This window comes from Calypte anna, chromosome 2 (genome assembly GCF_003957555.1).
Source record: "Calypte anna isolate BGI_N300 chromosome 2, bCalAnn1_v1.p, whole genome shotgun sequence".
Classification (NCBI taxonomy): domain Eukaryota; kingdom Metazoa; phylum Chordata; class Aves; order Apodiformes; family Trochilidae; genus Calypte; species Calypte anna.
Window position 1 is genome coordinate 86740197 of NC_044245.1, and position 21112 is coordinate 86761308.

The window sequence follows — 21112 nt, forward strand, 5'->3', positions numbered from 1 at the left end:
CCAAGGGGAGCAGGGAGGGAACAGGAACAGCAATGTGGAGACGAGGGAAAAAAGGCTTCAGCTTATTCTGCTTTATTGTAACCTTTTTAACGAGCTATGAAAACTTATGTCCTCTCCTCTTAGTAACAGTGTTCTTCCTATAAACCAAGCAAGTCATGCTCTAGTCCCCTTTCCCCTGCAAGGGTAGTGCGTCCATCTGACATGCTTCTCCCACGCCAGTCCCCACTCCCTGGTATGAGGCACAGAAACACTAGCCAAGGGAAATACGGTGTTTGCAATTGCTCTGGCCACCACCAGCAACCTTCCAAGCATTTCAGTTTTTCTAATACTAATTCTTCCCAACAGGCAGCATTCAGCAGTTGAAGAAGAAAAAAAAAAAACCCTGTCAAAATTTAACAAGCGCTCAATTCAATTGCAATCTGCATGGTTACACTTAAATCCTTCAATAACTGGAAGTTACTCACCAAAATGCTGCAAGAAATTAAATCCTTCAATAACTGTAAGTTACTCACCAAAATGCTGCGAGAAACTGCTCTTTTGATGCCTTTCAAGTTACATCTTGGCACTACAGCACACTAAGTGCCCAGTCTGCTGAGATTTAAGATTTAGGCTAATCTTCTGCAAATATGCCCTTTGGTTACTCTAAGAGAAAAGGTAGTTATGAAATACACACACAAGACACACCACAAAAATGCCTTCAGAAGTTCCAGAGACAGTAGAGATTAATTATTGAGAATGACAGTAGACATTAACGATTGAGAATATATTCTGTTCCTGGTATATTCTGGAGGAAGTAAAAGAAGAATTAATCTTGTTTCCTTCAATAAAGCAAATGTATGATTTCTACAATCTGAGCTTTTTCCTAAAGTTACAATTACTACTGCATCATTTTCTTAAATTTTACTTAAAATCAGCAATTATGATACATGATTTTAAGTCCCCATATCATAAAATCCAGCATCTCAATCTTGCCTAAGAACACTGCAATGCACCTTTTGTTCTGAAAATATGGAAATAATGATACAAATAAAAACACTAATTATATACATAATAGCGTATTCAAACAAATACAAATACAAGACTTTGATCACTTTATTTAGACACATTTCGTGTTTTCAGTTTGGACAGATGGGTGAAAACATAAGCTGTCCAGCATTCCATTTTCCTAATTGTACAGTAAGCCACAGCAGAACACAAGCTGGAGAAAAGTTTAGTCACCATTTGCCATTACTTGGTAGTGACAGTACAATTTTGATGTGCTTGAGCTATGCTTATGTACACTAACCCCTCTGGGAGAGGGCTGCAAGCTGATAGTTACTAGTATGAGCGAATAGCAGGCGGCACAGTTGAGCAGTCTTCTTCATTCAAGGTTCTGTCAATCACAGGTCGGTACTTCAAGGTTACCTAAAGTTAAAGAGAACAACGAACTTAAACATCTTGTATCTAAACAAAGCAGCCTAGCTAACTGAGTAACACTGTAAACAGAATTACTCCACTGATATTGACCTAATTTCTCCATTGTTCATTTCCCTCAATAGAAAAACTGAAGGAGAACACGTTTATAATGGATCTTAGGAAGAAGTTCCTCAGTACAAGGGTGGTGAGACTCTGGAATATATTGGCCAGATAAGTTGTGGCTGCCCCGTCCCTGGAGGTGTTCAAGGCCAGGCTGGATGAGGCTCTGAGCAACCTGGTCTACATGAGAGGCATCCCTGCCCATGGCAGGGAGGGTGGAGTAGATGATCTCTAAGGTCTCTTCCAACCTAAGCCATTCTATGATTCTATTGAAAGAACAGTAATCTATAAGAAACATGTAAGTTCCAACAAGTCACCAATGATTGAATTCATTAAAAGCAAAGCCTGGCCAATAATCTTATCAGAAGACTACTATTTTTAAAAGGCCTTTCAGACAATACTGAGTTTTGGCTGAGATTGGTAGTTCCTAGTTCTTAAAGGCTATTAAGATTGCAGTCACAGTGGTAAGTTGAGACTGAACTGTGCCATATCTTTTGGGCTACAGCAGCTGTTCAGTAAGTGAAGTGTTCACATGTGTCCTCAAACTAGATTCAAAGAAGCTAGAAGCGGGGGAAGGGAAACAGAGGACTCGGAGAATGGGACACAAAAGAAAAAACAACACTCAAAATTTTAATAGGGTCAGGTTTTAGTTCTATCTTTGAAATACCATTTAAAAAAACATATGCTAAACACCAACAACAGGTTTTGCCAACACCAGGGGAAAAGAATAAATCCCTCACATTAGAGAGGAACAGCTTGTGGGAAAAAAGTCCAGTTGAAATTGCCAAGGCATCCCCCAAAAATCAATAGTAGCTTTTCTCAGTTATGCCTACTGTGCAACAACAAATGTATGATCTCAAGAGCCTTTGTCTGTTGACAGTGAGAAAGACCCTCAAAGCATCAGGCTCAACATACCTTCCCAGATGGGACATCCACATAGGAAAGGGTGTGCTTTCTCCAGTGCTCTTCAAAAGGCTTCTGCTGTTGGCCTTGCAGTGGCTTAGAATAGTCATATTCATCTATCCGTAACTAAAGAGAAAATTAGGTTAGTATAGACCAAAAGCTGCACCTGCTAATCACTTCACGACTGTATGATCAGTTGCATTATTAGTGTCTTCTAATAGCCAGCAAGCTTTATCTTAACATTGCCCATGCCAAATTTTAAAGCATGGGCAAGCACTGTTAAGCATCAGTGCTAAAGGTAATTATCCTGCTTTAAATCCTGTTTATTACATCATTTCTATAGTCCTAGTTTAGACCTCTCTAATCCTTGCAATGCACACAGGGACCTGCTCTTCTCTAAAGGTCATTATCCAATGTTGCATATATTGATTATTTTCTGTGTAACAAGTTAGAACAGATAAAACAGCAGATGGGACATCAAACAAATGCTATAATATTAACTCAAGACTTTGAAGAGTTGATACTGAAGAAATTACAACATTTAAATAATCTGATGCTACATAGCAGGTAAATTCAATCCTACATCCAGGTCACAGAAAATATTCATACCTTGTAGTCTTCTCTGGCATGAGCACCCCGGGACTCTTTGCGAGCCTCAGCACCATAAATAGTTTGTAGAGCACAAAGCATCAAGTTCTGCAGTTCGAGAGTCTCCACCAAGTCAGTGTTCCACACAATACCTAGTAAAATATTAAAATACTATGGAACATGTCCTAGAAACAAGTTAAAACCTCCATTTACTTCTGTCCTATTGCTTGCATTTAGAATTGAACTAGCCAATGCTAGTTCAATGCTGCAATTCTGTGTTACCATTGCCTGCAAGGCTCAGTAATAATTAGTAAACCCTGACAATATAATTAATTTTACAGAAATTCACCAGTTCTACCAGGTGTTCTTGTTGTATATGTACTACTGATACAAAATTACATCATAGATTCTTTCCTGCTTTAGCATTATACATCCACCTCAGTCCTCATACCTCACTGTGGATAATAAAGTCTGGCTAGATGGTCTTTAAGTAGGATCCCAGCAGAAGGAAGGCTTTCCCTTCCTTCCCATCCTCACAGAAAAAAAAAAAAACATACCAAAAACCAAGCACAACACACCACCAAAAACACCTGCTATCTATACTTACATCATTTAAGTATCTCCAAGTTGGACTCAAGCTGAAGTACATTAATGTATCTTCAATTTGATCCCTATATTCTAAGCTATCATAACACTTTTCTTGATGCTGTCCAAGAAAGACTGTTCTGCTTTCAGTGTTAAGATTCATATCCAATAGCAGCAGGTGGAGAGAAATACACTACTAGTTGGAGACTGAACAAAAGGTACATGCTCAGTCATACTTTATTAACCAAGATAATTCTTGGATACACTGCAAGACATGGCAGAATCTGTATGCAGAGTCCTCTGTTCAGTTGATGAAAAATGAATGTTCAACCTGGAAAGACTCTTGCCACCTTTTTGTAACTCCCTGGACTTTTCAGAAGACACCTGCAAAGTTCATCTTAGTATCTGAACAACTTCATATTGCATTCTGAGAGAAGAGCAGTTAGTACATATGCAGTTAAATCTGATTGCAGTCTCTGTTTCTTTGGAAGTGTGCAACCAGAAAATGACCAGCAAGATCAAGTATTTCACTGCTTACCATGTTTAGCAAGTAGTGCTTTATGAAATATTTAGGAAGATTCAAAACATTCTATATCTAAAGTCTCAAGAAACATATAAGCAGGTTTACAGAAGGAAAAACACAGAACACTTTTCCCAGAGAGTAGTCTGGCTAAGGCATATTCTTTGCTATCAAATTACCTCTGTCAAATGTCTTTAGATGAGCCAGATCACCATAAATTTGGCTAAGTTTTTCACAACCTTCTTGGAGGACAGAACCAGTACGAAATACAGCAGCATGGTTTTGCATTGTCTGCAAGACAGTAAAACAAAATCAGTTTCATATCCTGCATACGCATAATATCCTACATAACTCCTTTGGTTCCAACACAGCTTTGTATGGAGCTGTTTTGACTTCAAACACATCTTCAAGCTGAAGAAAAAGGAAAAACATTCTCCTGTCCACCCCAGAGGAAACTTCACTACATAGGTAAACTACCCAAAAGGAATAATTATAGAGGGAAGAAGAAACTAACAGCACAGATACAGCCTTTACTGTGCACAGAATATCTTCTCACACTTACCTTCTGCATGTTAAGTCGCACTTCTGAAGTTCTTATGGTTCCATTAGCAAACCTCAACTTGTCAAGATTAGCAACTGACTCTTCACCAGCATTTGGCTTAATGGAGGGAACTGTCTCTCCTAATAAGAAAATTTCAGTAAAGTTAGTAGGTGACTGAATTTGGTTTCCAGTTTCATAGCAACTATTAAAAGTTAAGCCTGACTAAAACTCAATGTGTTTTCCTCCTCTGAGGTATATACAATTTAACTGTAATTTTTCCTGAACCAACCAATACTATCCCTACACTTAAAAATAAAGTTCTCAGTGGAATATATGAATCACATTCTTCCCTGTGACAGACAGTGGGGACTTTACAGGTTTGGATAAATTCTGCTGTTAATTCCTTAAAAACAGCACTTCACGCAAATTCTTCTGAACTATAAAGGTAAATGTCCCAAAAAAAGCAAGACAAACTTTTAGACTTACCAGGCTTGCACGTCTGTGCAATAGTTAGGGCACAGGCTCGACCAAACACCACTAAATCCAGAAGTGAATTTGCTCCAAGTCGATTTGCACCATGGACAGATGCAGAGGCTGCTTCCCCACAAGCATATAAGCCAGGTACCACTTTATCCTCACCGTTCACATGAGTGATCACCTGTCAATTCAGACAGCCAATCAATATTCATCTCTTAAACAGTTTATAAGGGTGTAAGCATCCTTATTTGCTAAAGCCACATCAGATATGACAGCAAATTCATTTTACATGTTTCTTGGAACTCACATCTCCAGATAAACAGGAGTATGGCTCCTAAGTTATTTACAAAACCAAACCAGATTGTTTAAAATACTCTGGCATCATTATTACAATACTAATAAGCTAATGTTATTCATCATCCCTACATTTATGGAAAACAGTTAATGATTTTATATTTGGAAAATAATTTCCTATTACCAGGATAGGGAAAAAATATCCTACAAGTGATCTATTATTTACCTGTCCCTTGTAGTTAGTAGGAATACCTCCCATATTATAATGTACAGTAGGCAGAACAGGAATAGGCTCTTTAGTGACATCAACTCCAGCAAATATCATAGCTGTTTCTGAAATTCCTGGAAGACGAGTTGCTAGCTGCTGTGGTGGTAAGTGGTGCAATTGCAAGTACACATGGTCTTTTTCAGGACCACAACCCCTAAAAAAAAAAAAAAAAAGAAAAAAAAAGTCAGCAATGGAATACAAAACAGGAATTCCACAAACACAAGGAGTATTTCTAACCTAGTTTGTTTCATTTGTGAAAAAATTAGCTTTTAATTTTTTTCAAAGGTTCTCTGACAAAAAGGAGCATGGTTGCCAAGACTGTCGAGCCTGGAAGAACTGAAGTGTATTTTTTACCTCTCAGCTTTCTTTTCACAATAATTCAGCCTTTAAGACTTTAAATGACTATACCACCCAGAAATATATAAAAATTGAAAATAATTAATCAAAAGAAGAGAGCACCAAATTATTTCCATTGTTTGAAATAAGAGCATACACATTAAACTTGTCTGAACACATATAGCTAGAGGCACTAAATTCAAACAGAACTCCTAACATCTTGTGTTCCCTTTCAGTATCATTAAGAAGCAATACTTCTGCCCTACATGCAGTGTTCAGCTAACAGTTATTAAAGTTCACTCTCATGAATTATAAGGTGGCTATCAAATGAGCTGTTGTACTGTATACAGTTTAATACAATTAAGCATTTACTCTGCAGCATCATTAAGAGTATTTAACTAACCTTCCTTCACGGATTTCTATGGTCATAGAACGAGATACTACATCCCTGGAAGCCAGATCCTTAGCAACAGGTGCATATCTCTCCATAAATCTTTCACCCTGACTGTTAATTAGAATACCCCCCTCTCCACGACATCCTTCTGTTATGAGGCAGCCAGCCCCATAGATACCTGTAAAGAAAGAAAATAGCCATTAAATGAGATAACTGTTTTAGCAGCCTCTTATTCAGGACGAGGACTAAACAAGGTCTTGTTAAAATAATCCGAACAACTCACAAGAGTAGATTTTATTCCACCATAATCATATCAGAAACAAATGCTGCTATTCCTTTCACACACTATTCCCAAAAGGTGAGCAAGTTAATTAGGAACACTCATGGTATCTATAATATTAGAAGAGCTTTTCACCACTCCCGTATGTAAGGAGGCTTTATAAAAACTTCGTAGACCTTCAGCAATTACTTTGTTCAAGATTTTTAAATAAACTGGAAGTTAATCATCTCAGGTCCAGTTTGCTCATCTTCGTTCCCCCTTCTCCTGTGCTTAAGCTGTACATGATGGCTTCAAATTGCATGGAATGTGAAAGCTTTACCTAGCAAGTCTTACATTCCCATGAAGAAGGGAGGTCTAACTGTTAGCCTCCAGCACTGGTCAGCAAAGAAAATAATGCTAACCAACCCATGCACTTGATAAGTATGTTAAAAGTTTGGAATTATCAGACAAGTAATTAAGCATCTTTGACTTTAAAAGCCTTAGCTAAGTCAAATGAACACTGGCTCTCTATAACTGCTATATAACACTATAAAATTAAGTGAATAATAAAAAGTTACTTATCAGAAGTTGAGAATTAAATTAGTTATATATATATAAAAAAAACTTTGTTTGTGAACACTGTTGTCTATAGTTAATATACTCCTCCTGTCCTATAAAACCGCAGTCCTAAACATATGCCTTTACTTCAATTGCCCCACTTCCACAGAAGGTTCTAGCATGTAACTCCCTAACATTTGCACCTATCTACTATCAAACCATTTAATAATTTAAAGATGAGAGGCAATGTTAAGTTTAAGAAGTGAAGTAACTTCAACTTGGAACTCATAAAATCTGTTACCATTGAGAAGATTACATCTCAATATATTCAACACTGGTCTTTCAATTAGAAGAGCAGAGACCCCTCTCATACCCTAAGATTCTCAGATTTATATTCCACAGAAGTTGTAGAAAAACCTGAATATCTGTCACAAGCAACTAATGAAATGCTGCAGAAAAGCACAAACTGACTTGAGCACATTTTAAAACAAACAAGATTTGTTCAATCATGTTGCAAGTATCATTTCATATTCTGTACCTGTAGGGTGAAACTGTACAAATTCCAGGTCCTGGCAAGGGAGACCAGCTCGTGTGACCATAGCAGTGCCATCACCCGTACTGGTATGAGCAGATGTACAACTGAAGTAAGTACGGCCGTACCCACTACAGAACACAAAAGTTAGCTGAGTTACAAGTGAAAGGCAAAAAACACAATATAAAAATCACCAGAACATACCACTCAGCTACAGTCTTTTCTTGTACAACACCAGAAATTGAGCAGTGTTAATAAGCAAGATGCTAAAGTTTTGCCATCTGTACTAAGCTGAAACAAAAGAAAACAAAATTGGTATTATCCTGTTATGCTCTACCGTATTTGAACATCTGCAGGTCACCCAAGGTCCAAGAAAAAGAATAACAATTTCAAAGCAGCACAGTTAGGTTAGTATCCAGAGCCTCTTCACCGGAACAGTTCACTTCAGAAAGTTTTCCCAATCCAATTCCATTGTACTCCATTAGCATAATTTTTGGTAGTTTTATCAAAAATAGCGTATAACAATGGTTTAAGTCCTCACTATGGCCCTGATTTTATAGTTATAAATTCCAAAACTTAGTTGCCCAAAATTAGGTATTAGAAGTGAATTCCTATGCCTAAAACAAACATGTTAACTTCCAGCGTTACTGAGCACAGCAAATGCCTTCAATTTCAGGACAAACTCAGAAGCCTCAAAATACTGAAGTATGAAAACAGCCTCAGCTTTAACAAAGCCAAATTATATGTGCAACCGAACTCAGTATTTTGTTTATGCAATATATTTATGAACATCTGTCATACTGAAACACATGCTGCTTATTGCTGTTCAGTGCATATAGCATTCTAATAAAGATATACAAACTTTTGCAACCAAGTAATATGAAGTTACACTTACACAATAATTTCATCCTACAATGAAACTTATATCACTGAATATTGCTTAAATTACATATATTACTTAATGTAATATATTCTCCCAAATTTTGAAAAAAGCTGTTTTCTACAGGAAACTCAAAACCCTACAGAAAGATACATACATTAGTAGCATTGCAACAGCATCTGCTTTAACTTGCACATGTAAAAAATACTAGTACCACATTTCACCTGTATGTCATTGTTCTCAAATTCCAAGTTAAAATTCATGCTAAATTTATACTTGGCCACAAAATTAATAAGTGCCTTCTTTCAGAGGAAATGACTGAATTCAGTTACATTGCTTTTGATCAAAGGGGGGTATATAGACAAAACATATGAATTATGGTTCTCAAGCCAATATGTCTTCTCTGCAGTGTGGGTTCAAATACAAGTACAAGTACACACAGACTTCCAACTAGGACTCTCAAGTTTCCATTGTTCATAAACATGACATTACCCAGTGGCAATGACAGTGTTCTTTGCTCTAAAACGATGTATAGTGCCATCTTCTATGCAAAGGGCAATAACACCACGACATTCTCCGTTTTCCATAAGTAGGTCCAAGGCAAAATATTCAACAAAGTAGCTTGTATCGTATCTTAGAGACTGGAGGAAAAAAAAAAAAAAAGAAAAAAGAACATTAAAAAAAAAATTATCCAGAAATCAAAGTAACCTCTACTCAAAACTGTCCAAGCATATGGGCTGTATCATGATAAAAGCAATCCCTACCAGCTCTCAGGGAAACTGGCTTCCTCACAAATCTTTATAAAATTACTTAATCAATCTATGCTACTTAAAGAGATATAAAACCACTTAGTTCTGAGAAGCCGCAGCTAGTCAGCAAGACTTGTAACTTCCCTTTACGTTTGGCAACACTTTTAGTCAGCTAGGGTGCTTGGTACATGTACAAGCATGTTTTACTTAACCTCCCACAGAGACATGGAATATACCTCCAGAAGCCTATTACAACCAGCAGAGACAGCAGGCATCAAGTCAAACATTATTTCATGCCCTCAAGGATCAAACTCGTGTTTGGCAGCACTAAGCATTTGTATTGCAGCAGCTTATAAAATGTGAACATGAAGGAGAGCAATTAGCTAGCTACCAAGTAAATAAAAAACATTAGCTAGTAGGTACTTAATTTCAGGTTTCAAGTAGCTTACTACTTACTATTTTTAAATGACAAACTCTTTCTTCAATTAAGGTTTGTAAAATCAGAGGCTAGAACTCTAGTCACTTATTTGCAATAAAGCAAGCTCAGAAAGCCCAGTAGGCCTTCATGCTTTTACACTTCTTGTTGCCCCCTGCACCCTGTTTGAAGAGGAGTAAAAAATGCTGCCTTGCACCTCTTTTTTAGAGTTCCCCAATGCTGCTGTGTCAGATTTTTTACACAGTTTTTTTTGGAAAGTTTTATATAAACTCTAAGTCTAGTCAATAGACACAAAAAGTATGACAGTGAGGAACCACTACAGACCACAAAGCTAACAGTGTACACTAATTAACACTTGTTATTTTAATGAGAGACATGATAATAATAATCTTCCCATTTATTCTATTTCTGCATACTGACCAAAAAAGCATCACCTAGGCTACCCCCTTCCACACTGCCTCAGAAGGGAAGGGAATGCAGAATTGTCATCAGTCATTTCCCTGGATTCCTCATTCATATGCCAACAGCTACACGTTTTGTTTGGGTTTTGGGTTGGGTTTTTTCCTAACTCCAGGGGAAAAAAACCAAAAACCAATAATTGCAAATACAAAAACCCAAACCATGTTTACTTCAAAGCTGCTTACCCTGCCATACAGAGTGTGTAACAGTGAATGTCCTGTCCTGTCTGCAACACAACAGCATCTGTGAGCCTGTCCTCCTTTTCCAAACTGAAGACTCTGTCCACCAAATGCACGCTGATAGATTTTTCCTTCTTCAGTTCTGCTGAACGGCATCCCGTAATTTTCCAGCTGTTGAACCCAAAAACAAGCATTAAAACCTCCTGTGCATAATAACCCAACAAGTTATTTTACTATGTTCCCAGCAAGGAGACCTCTTTGGAAGGTAGCCTGTGTTACAAATATTTAGCACTGACATCAACTCCAGTGTGTCTCACCTCTATCACTGCAGCTGGGGCTTGCTCGGTCATGTAGTGTATGGCATCCTGGTCACCCAGCCAATCAGATCCTTTCACTGTGTCATAAAAATGCCACCTCCAGTTATCATCCTCCATGTTTCCCAGAGCCGCATTGATTCCTCCCTGAAAATGAAAACCCATTTTCCTGGACTTACATTGCTGAGGTACAATTTTAGTAGGTTTTTTTTCTCATTTCTCTTAAAAATAACATACCATTCATGCCTCTGAGTACAAGAAACACAGTGAAGTCAGATTTAACGTGGCTGTGAAAAGCCTGTGCGATGTATCACTTTCACAGTGGCTCTTACTTTGTTCTGCTTTGTGTAATATAATCTGTCAAGTTACACCAAATACAATGAAAAAGCACTGAATAGAATCTGAACTCATATGGCCCTCCAAAATAGTGTCAACTGAATACACAATATTTATAAAAGGAAATGGGGCCTTGAAATGTATTACTTATGTGCCTATCCAAATCAGCTTTGTGACAGCAGCCATTACTTAAACACCTCTTCTACCTCATTTCTCACCTGTGCAGCAACAGTATGAGATCTGGTGGGAAACAGCTTTGTAACACATGCTGTATTAAACCCAGCCTCTGACAAACCAAATGCAGCCCGCAGACCTGCTCCTCCTGCACCAACAACCACTGCATCAAATTCATGGTCCACTACTGGATACTGTGTAGAAATCTGGAAAAATAAATCAGTTTTGTTATCATCCCAAGTATTTCAAGCTACGTCAAGCTTAAGTTTTATGAAGATACAACCAGTATAGGTTTAATGTCCTTAAAAGACTCTTGATGAAAATGCTCCATCTGTTAGGTACTCTCTTGGATGGAAACTACTGTTAAAAAAAGCCACACATTTCAGCAACTCAGTCTCATTATGTACTTAAACACAGCACTCCACTAAAAGCCAAGTACCTGGTTGCTTTGCCTACTCAAGCATTAAGCATATTACCTACTCTGTTACTCAAGATATAAATAAACACAAACATACCGAACTGGAAACCTTTGTAGAGGCATTTTTCTTTCCATAGACAGTGAAGTGTAAACTGCGTGCGAGGGTCTGGCATGCTGCTGGCCACTGAGGAAAGAAGTCAAGACAACCATTACAGAACACAAGTTTCCACAAGGAAGACTTTCAGCATTCTTGCCTAACTGTATTGCAATCGTAGCAAAGCTTTACTTACCACTGATACCATGCATACAATATTGTACCAATGTATTTTAGAGCTACATTCAATGAGCTCTACATTTTAGAGCTACAATGCGATACTGGCTCTCCTATATTCATAACCAGAAGAAACAAACAGTTTTGACTGGAGAGAACAGCCTGCAAGTAGGAGGGTGCCACAGACTATCTGTTGTTTACTTCATTACAGTGACCTCTCTGACCGATCTGAGGTGACATTGACAGAAGAGTATGTTTGCGATTAATGCTGTAGTATTCATTTTTTTCACAAGTAAACAAACATGAAGTCAACTTTATGGAAACCACAGGATTAATGGAAAATACCTGTTGTGTCAGGCAATCCTAGAATTTATTATTTCAGGTTGTCAAAAGTAAAGAAGAAAAAAATAGGTGGTAGGGAAAGTCATTCCAGCTCATTGCTTCAAAAGTCAGAGATATTTCTGTCTCATTCTCAATTAATTAGTGACCAATTTAGAACCACTTATTAATACCTAGATGAAGCACAAGGCCACAGTATTTCCCAGATGTAATGGTATTCCCTCTCCCAACATGTTCAAAATCAAAAGGCACCTGAACCTACCCAGTATCCAGTCTTTGCTTTGATATGTTAAACCAATCTAAATTTTAGTCTCCAGCATATAGATCTGCAATGTCTTGGAAAACAGTATTCCTTCTTTACATCATTCAGAAAAATACACTTAAATCAGCATGTATGATTGATGAGAACAGCAACACAAAGCCATACCAGCGACTTGTGCAGTGGCATCATTTCCCTATTTGAAAAACGCGCTGGAGTGATATTTGTGTTTTCTAGCAACTGCTATTTTGATGGTTCAGCCTTTTAATATAATAAATAAGCAGGTCTTCCCTTCCAAGTCTCTTTCTCCATCCCTGAAGTGAACTACAGTAGTTTCCTCAATCTAGTTTTATCACTTCTCATACTGGCTTCCTCAAATTATCTTCTTACATATCACCAAATCTAATGTGTCATCATATTTGCCAACATGTTTCTGCTTTTTACAGCTATCTTTAAATAAGATCAGTCTTCACAGCTATTCATAAGGACTTCTAGTATCTTCCTCCAGGCAGTTAACCCCCACCCTTCCACCCTGCTGGGTTATCATGCTTTGGAGAAATTCCATTGCCCATCTTAGCCCCTGAAACAATCATTATCTTCTAATATTTCATATTCAGAATACAATCAACTAGTTCACTGACAGCCAAATGAAACTCAAATGTGAAATTTGAAACTCAAAGATGTAATTTACCTGCAGAACAGTGCTGTCAACAATCACAGCTCAAGATAAAATGGGGTATCCTCTCTGCAGCAAAACTGCTTTCACAGGCCAGAGTGCAACTGAAGTTACACAAGCAGACCTCCAATTGAGACACAGCAGGCTACACTACACACATTAGATGTAGCAGCTGTGGATTTTCTAGCCTATACACCTGCTGCCTGTTTCTAAACTACTGCTCCAGCAGCAGTATTGTTATTTTGCTGCAATAAATTATTTCTTTGTGGCAAGCAACTTGTTATGCAATTCGTTATTGCATAAAGTAATTTTTAAATTAAAAGAAAATGTAAAGACAGCACAAAGCAAACAGGTTTGTACATACTTAGTATTGCTTAAAGTGCAAATGACTGAAGGGAGAAAACAACCCAAACAAAAACTCACACACAAAGAAAAGGCCAAGAGCTCTTAATTGGGGTTATTCCCTAAAGCCCCAAAATAAACTGACCCTTTTTTTTTCTTCTCTAAGCGTAAACTAATGCCACAATGTCCAGGCAACTCTGCCACACTGCCTTGAAACTGATTGCTTTTTAAAAAAAGCTGTTATTTTCTGAAGTTGCTACACAGTTATCAAGTATATTTTGCATTAAAGGACTCTGTAAGTACATTACATTAAAAAAATAACCAAACCACACCACTGTTTAGCAGATTACTTTTCACATTCAAGCTTCTGCAAAAGTTTTCAGAACTACTATTCCCATCCACATACACGTTTTTGTAACAGCAATACGTAAGAATTTCTGTTGCCATTAAGTTTTATTCACAAGGAATCTGAACATAATTCCAAAAAGCAGAAAAAGATGCTACGCTAAATTTGAAGGAAATAGTGACCACAGTGTTACAAATTGTTATGCCAGCAGGAATATCATGACCCTTACAGAATTAAAGGTCCAGACAGCGTTGGTTCACTGTGATTTAAAACGTAACCACACTCTTCAAGCCTTTCTCCCTCTCAGTAGGTTTTCTGGTTTTCTTTCCTACACTTGCATTATAAGAGAGGGACTACTATAGCTACACTTCGATTGTTCTTTTCCCATACATGTATTTTTTGAAATCCCAACCTCCTTAAGGACACACAAGGCGAGTAGAGTGGAGACAAACTGCAAACTCTCACTTCAACCTCGGAACAAAACAAACTTTGACCAGGGACGGATAACAGAAGAACTGACACAAAGCTGTCCGACCTTTAAGAAGCACGTCCCGGAAAGAACTACTGGGCAGGTTCGGGGGACGCTCAGATATAAACACTAGCTTTCTACGCAGGTCCAGAAGGAGCGAGCAATAACCTCTGCGCCCGGTGCTGGGATTGGAAGGTGCTGAATGTGCCAGACTCCTTCCGGGCCTTTCCCCGGCACATCCCGCACCGACTGCCTTCCTCTGCCCCTCAGGGAACCTGCTCCCAGCCTAAGGCTACAGCGTTTGCCTCCCCAACCAGGAGGAGCAGCCTGGTTATGCCAACCTTCAGTCACCTCCCAGTAACCTGCGCCGGGAGCCAAACAGCAAGGACAGCCTCGCTCCGCAAAACAAACCGCAGGTTCCGAGCCTGCCGAAGCGGCCCGCAAGGCCCCGGCGTCCCAGCTACCCCAACCCAGACACGGCTCCCTGCCTCAGGACGGGTGCTCCCCGGCCAAGGTCACGGGTCAGACAGCGGGACAAGGGCCGCCGCAAGCGGTCGCGCTGCACGCCGTAGGGAAGGAAGGGCTGGCAGGGCTGCGGTACACGCGCTCCATCCCCGCGGCTGAAGGAAGGGGGAGGAAGATGCGCGGAGCCCTCAGGCCCGGTCAGCCTGTGTCCCTTCCCGAAGGAGCTTCTCCGCGCCAGCCCCGCGACCCAACCCTTTCCCTGACGCCGGCGGTAGGGCGCGGAAGGGCGGCACAGGGCAGACCGGGGCGAGGAGAGGCACTCACCCGAGCCGCCGGCCGCAGCCAGCGTTTCGCCAAGCTCCGCGAAGCCGCTACTGCCGCCGCCATTTCGCACGGACCCTGAGGAACCACCCAGGGCGCTTGCGCGAAGTGGCCGCTAACGGCACTCTTACCCGGCTCTGCGGGAGAGACCAATTGTGCTGAGAGAGGGGAAAGCTCAGGCTGAGCGAGTGACTGGGTGCGTGACTGCATGCGGTGCTACACCCCCCCCCAAGCCTCCCCTTCGTCCTTTCACTGGAGCGGGTTAAGGCGTATCCAGACGACTGGGAGCCCTTAGGACTCAGGGGATCCGTTTGTTGCCTCCTCAAGGTGTCTCCCCCTTCTGTTATACTAATGGACTGGCCCGAGAGGGGGCGGGGCCGGCAGGTAAGTGACAGCGGCTGCGCTCAGCCGCGGCTCCGCGCTCTAGGGCTGGTGGGTGGGGGTCCCAGTTCTGCGGTGTCAGCGTCCTGCCCCGCCGCGCCTCCTCTTCCCCCACCCCGGTTCGACAGTAGGCTGTAGTTCTGAGGGCTCTTCGAGTCCTTAGGGGCAGTGGCGGCATCAGCTAACGTGCCGCTGGCCGGGGAAGGGGGTGGGCAGCAACGGCGGCAGCGCCGGGGCCCCGGGGAACTTCTGTTGTACGGTCCCGGCCTCGTAGTTGCGGAGCAGGCCGGGAAGCCACTCGGTGGCCGAAAGTAAAGGTCCCTTGTAACGCGGCTTCCGTTTGGGTCTCTTGGGCAGAAATACCCCTCCCGAAGTTGGCTGTTTTGTCCGAGCGAGAGGGTGTCTGTGGGGGGGCCCTGTGCCTCTGTGTGCCGCTTAAGGCCGTGTTTCTGTCTTGTGCATCCAAGGTGCCTTCATGAATAACTTAAATGACCCTCCCAACTGGAACATCCTGCCAAATCGACGAGAGCCTGGGGATGATGGCAGCAGATGGAACTACGCCTTGCTGGTCCCCATGCTGGGCTTGGCCGCCTTCCGTAAGTAGTGCCCTGCCTGTCCGCTGGAGCTGGGGCACACGGCTGCTCTGGGGCAGCTCACCTCGTCCAGGCATTTCCTCTGGTCTGCTCATTTCTAATGTTATCAACTGTGATAGCTGTTGATAAGCTTAAGGTACTGTCCATTTTTCACATATTGAATCTGCATTTAATAAGCTCTAATTTACAAAGCTTGCTCACAAAAGTGGACGTATGATGTGCTAGCGAATTCAAAAGTAACAACCCAGAGATGCTGCTGATGTATATGTGTTTACTGGGCCTGAAAAGTTCTCAGTGCCATTCCTGCATTGGATACCTCCAGTTTATTTCCCTATAACCTTATTTTTATTTTTTAATCCACTGTGTACATTAGCCATAAAAGACTAGGGAACATTTTGCTTTCACGGAAACATCAGCATTTAATGTGACTTGCTGTGACACATGGTCTCACAGAAATACATTTTTTAGGACGTGTGAATAACACTGGGGAGAGGAGGAAAGAAAGTTTTCTACCACTTATTAACCTCTTTAGTGGCATAGTTAGTTAATTATACCCATCAATGTTCTGTATGTTGTACCAGTGTCTGAAGTCTCATTTATGTATGGTAGGTTGGATCTGGACCAGAGAATGTCAAAAAGAAATAGAAAGAGAAAGAAAAGAATATTATCAGAAACGGTCTTCTTTACAAAAAGACCTGGAAGCCAAATACCGGGATATAATCACGGAAAATCGTCGCACGGTTGCTCATTTGGAGTTGGAGCTTGAAAAGGAACGCAACAGAACCCTGAGTTACCGGGAGGCCCTCGTGTCCCAGAGTCGCAAACTGGTAGAAGAGAGAAGAATCCTGGAACAGGAGCAGGAGAAGTTGGAGCGAGAAAAACAAGTCCTTTTGCACTCAGGAGCAGCGGGTAGCTTGTACCAAAGTTACCTGGCAAAGGAAGAAGAGTGGCAAAAGAGAGCCAAGATTTTACTGAAAGAACTGGAAGAGGGACTTAAAGAAAGACAGGACATCTACTGCAGTCTGGTTATACCCAGAGGCCAGAGACTAGAAATAGAGAAAAATCTGCTAGTTAAAGCAGCAACTGATCCTGTTGCTATGGCTTTACATATGGAAAGTGGCTTAAAAGATATTTTCAAACATGACAACTATTGTGGCAATCTGCTGAACAGAAACAGAAGTCAAAACGGGAAACTCATGTGGCTGTATTTGAAATATTGGGAACTAGCTATTGAACTACAAAAGTTCAAGAGGGCAGAAAAGGCTATGTTGGGAAAACGATAAGTAGGGGAAGTTACGGGGTTTTATGAGATCCACTGTGCATAGTAGAGACAATCACAGTTGTGTAATTGAGCTGTTAAATTCTCCTGCTGTGTTTCCATTTCTCCTCCTCATTGCACTTATATTTGCATGGGATGTGCAGTGTTGGTGCCTTTCCTATCACTGTATCACCACAGATGCTCCAGTGAACTATGCATGCTCTTAAACTCTGTGGGTGTGTTTGTATTGCAGACTGCAGCATAGTCTAGAGGTACGCCAGCTTCCACAGGTATCTGATGCAGTAAAAAAGAACTCCATTTGAAGTGATTGACCTGGCTGATGGTCACACTCTATCAACAGAGAAGTGTGATTTGTATCCCCCAAGTGAAGTAGCACATTGTATTCCTTATCTCTGATGTTTTACCTGGTCTCTCAGTGCTATGGGGTTTGTTATATATTTTATTTTATGAATTTTTGCTTGTTTAAGTGAGACTGATATTGAGGCAGATGTTTGGAAGGGACTGTGTTTGAGCAGAGTGCTTGTCCCATAAATCCTACACGTGTATATATGTACATATCTATAAATACATGTATGTGTGAATGTGTTTGCACATAAATGTATGTATTAGTATTCACAGGGGGGCAATAGTATGATAATGTTTCAAATTAATCACTCTTGCATCGCCTTCCAGCTTTATATACAAATATTACTTTCCAAAGGAAAATCCAAAATATGCTACTTAAATTACACATAAAGGAAAAGATTGATGAAAGTTAGGAATCCGTGCTGCAATATCCACAGAGATATGTTAGGAATACTTAGGGTTTTTTTCTTAGGGTTTTAGTTGTAACCCAACAGTTTGCCTCCATTCTAGATGTCCCTTTGCTGCTGCCTTGTCACCCCAGCACAATGGCTGTAACCTGGTCAGCGTGCAGGGACCTCTGTGGGTTACAGCCATTGCAGCTGGCTCTGTTCCTTGAACAGGTCTGGTTTGTTATCCACACACAGGAATGTAAATACAGCCTACACTGGGAGCCACTGCCTCCCTCCCTGACTGTTACTGTTCTTCCAGAACTGAAGTATCCTTTTCCACAACTCCTGAGTTTTGAGCGTTTTGAGTTTTTTGAGCGTTTAAGTTTTTTCACCACTTCATATACATGTGACCATGAATGCCTACAGATACACAGCTTTTGCAGACTTAAGAAAGGGAGCTTTTTGCTTTAGTTATCACAGTAAAATAAACAGATCTAGGTAGTAACAATAATTTAAAAAAATACCCCAGTGCATTTCCATGTTTGGAATCCCTTAAAACTCTTGAGTATTCTTTGGGTCCTTGTAGTAGTAAAACGTTTTTCTCAAATGTGCCATGTATTTTGCAAACTAACTTTTATCTTCTTTCTAATCCAGCCTTGGGCCTCAAAGGGGCAGTGTTGGCCCTTTTGTTCATAACACGTGGTCTTCTCTCTTACTTGACTTTGATTAGTGTTGGTAGGTTGTCAGTTTAATTAGCAATTTTATATTTACTGGTGGCTACACTTGACAAACACTTTTGCTTTAGGCAATCAGCTACTGCGTGGCCCAGAAGCAATCCAGCTAAGTGAAGGCCTGTCCCAGTTTTAACAGAGAATTCCAGCAGATGTGAGGTTTGCTTACTATTTCTAGTTTCTTTTCAGTCTGGGCACGGAAAACGGCGGATAAATCTTTTGAAGTAGTGTGTGCAATGTAATCCAGTTACTCAGCAAAAATGTTTAGCATGAAACAAAATCCCTAAGAGAATACATTTCCCAACTGAGTTTTTCAGTTGTGATTTTGCTCACCTTGGTGGTACTAATTATATTGTTGTATTTGATTTATTAGTCTCTTATGTACTGATATTTTTGTATCAGTTGCAGTAGACAGGCAGACCTAAAAAAAGATTACCAGGCCAAAATTTGTCTGGATGTTGAGCGTATGCACAGTGGGAGATGAGAATGCAATTGAGTTGCCACTGGTGTGTGACAGCCTGAGCCAGGCTGCTGTAGCTGGCCATATGCACCTGCCATAATTGTCCGGTAGAACTAATTAGTTTGAACAACTAATTAGCCCGTGTGTAATTCATCCAGGATGTGGAAGGTATCTAACCACACATCTGTAGTGCATTTCATGTGTGCATACAGGCAGTTAGGCAACTCAGCAGCTGGTGAATCGATGCCATTGTATTCAAGACTCATGCCTTGACTGTAATATTCATTAGTTCTTAATGTTAAAAGATCAAACATTTCATGCTTGTTCAGTTTCTTCATAGCTTGTCACTGACATCACTCAAGATGTTCAAAGAAAACGTAATGAAGATGATAAAATATTTTTCCAATATAAATACGTAAGTTGAAGCATCATATGCTCAATTGTACAGGGTTGGATGCAATGTAATGAAAGTTTGATACTTGCTTTCACTTCTTTAGGAGTGTCAGCTATCTGTACAACTAATTGTTGAACTGTTGTTCATAGACACTTTGAAGATCGGTACATTAGGACTGAAGAGTTATTGATAAGGACTTTTATAAGTGTATAACTGGTTTAGAAGCACTGGTCCTGCTAGTTTCTACCAAAACTCATGTTTGTGGGTGTGTTACATATTTGTGTGGGTGTGTTACATAAGTATATATATACTTATGAAATGTCCCCCTTTCATAAGTTGTTAGGTTGAGCATTCTATCGTGAGCTTTATCTTGCCCAATGACTATTGTTCTGGATTAGTTATTTGTTTGGAAATGCCCATATATATGTACAATGCAAAAATAATTTGTTTTCCAAATATATGCCAAACTTTTTTTTGTTATGAAACTGGTCACTCACCTGTTAAACAATATCAATTAATAAAGACTTACATATTGCAGTTTCATAACTTGGTGGGTGGGGGTGGAGTTTGCTATTTCATCCCAGCTTTCTAAGCAAATTGCACAATTTTAAGGTTTTTACAAATTGAACAATTTTAAAATCAGCATTTGTTCATTAGCCAATTTGTGACAACAAGGCCTTATGGAATCACAGAATGGTTTGGGTTGGAAGGGACCTTAAAGATCATCCACTTCCAGCCCCACTGTATGGGTAGGGGCACTTTCCATTAGGCCAGGATGCTCAAGGCCCCATCCAACCTGGCCTTGAACACTTAGAGTAAGGGGGCAGCCACAGCTTTCTTGGGCAACCTGTGCCAGTGTGTCACCACCCTCACAGGAAAGAATTTTTTCATAATGTTTAACCCAAATCTCCCCTGCTCAAGTTTAAACAACTTCCCCTTGTCCTCTCACTACACACCCATGTAAAAAGCCCTACCCCAGCTCTCGTGTAGGCCCCCTTCAGGTATTGGAAGGTTGCTATAAGGTTACCTTGGAGCCTTCTCTAGACTGAACAACCCCACTTTCCTCAGTCTTTGTAGAGGAGGTGCTCCAGCACTTTTGAGTATTTTAATGGTTCTCCTCTGGACACATGCAAGGAGCTCTATGTTTTTCTTATGTTGGGGACTCCAGAACTGGACACATAACTACAGATGGGGTCTCATAAGAGCAAGCTAAAGGGAAGGAATCACTTCTCTTGACCTGTTGTCTGTGGTTCTTTTGATGCAGCCCAGGACACAGTTGGTTTCCTGGGCTGCAAGCACACACTGATGGCTCGTGTTAAGCTTCTGCTCCACCACCA

At 40.5% G+C, this 21112-nt stretch overlaps 2 protein-coding genes across 7 annotated transcripts; one reads left to right on the forward strand and one right to left on the reverse strand.

Annotated features, from left to right (window-relative positions):
* Positions 1-1039: 1039 nt before the first annotated feature.
* On the reverse strand, positions 1040-15321 carry SDHA (succinate dehydrogenase complex flavoprotein subunit A). The gene is made up of 15 exons (XM_030444759.1): positions 15207-15321; positions 11813-11899; positions 11342-11503; positions 10791-10934; positions 10480-10644; positions 9143-9291; positions 7777-7901; positions 6431-6599; positions 5650-5845; positions 5139-5310; positions 4674-4792; positions 4291-4402; positions 3028-3158; positions 2431-2544; positions 1040-1404 (listed from the first exon to the last, which is right to left on the reverse strand). Exons 1-15 carry the CDS (start codon positions 15267-15269, stop codon positions 1318-1320), a joined length of 1995 nt encoding a protein of 664 aa, XP_030300619.1. The 5' UTR covers positions 15270-15321; the 3' UTR covers positions 1040-1317.
* Positions 14808-19681, forward strand: CCDC127 (coiled-coil domain containing 127). 6 transcript variants are annotated; one of them, XM_030444766.1, is made up of 3 exons: positions 14808-14833; positions 16052-16180; positions 16787-19681. In XM_030444766.1, the coding sequence occupies exons 2-3, from the start codon at positions 16060-16062 to the stop codon at positions 17458-17460; spliced, it is 795 nt and encodes a 264-aa protein (XP_030300626.1). In that variant the 5' UTR covers positions 14808-14833; positions 16052-16059; the 3' UTR covers positions 17461-19681. The 6 variants fall into 6 exon arrangements, with proteins under 6 accessions (XP_030300626.1, XP_008489526.1, XP_030300625.1 ...); XM_008491304.2 differs by lacking the exon at positions 14808-14833 and adding an exon at positions 15396-15587; XM_030444765.1 differs by lacking the exon at positions 14808-14833 and adding an exon at positions 15617-15635.
* Positions 19682-21112: the final 1431 nt, after the last annotated feature.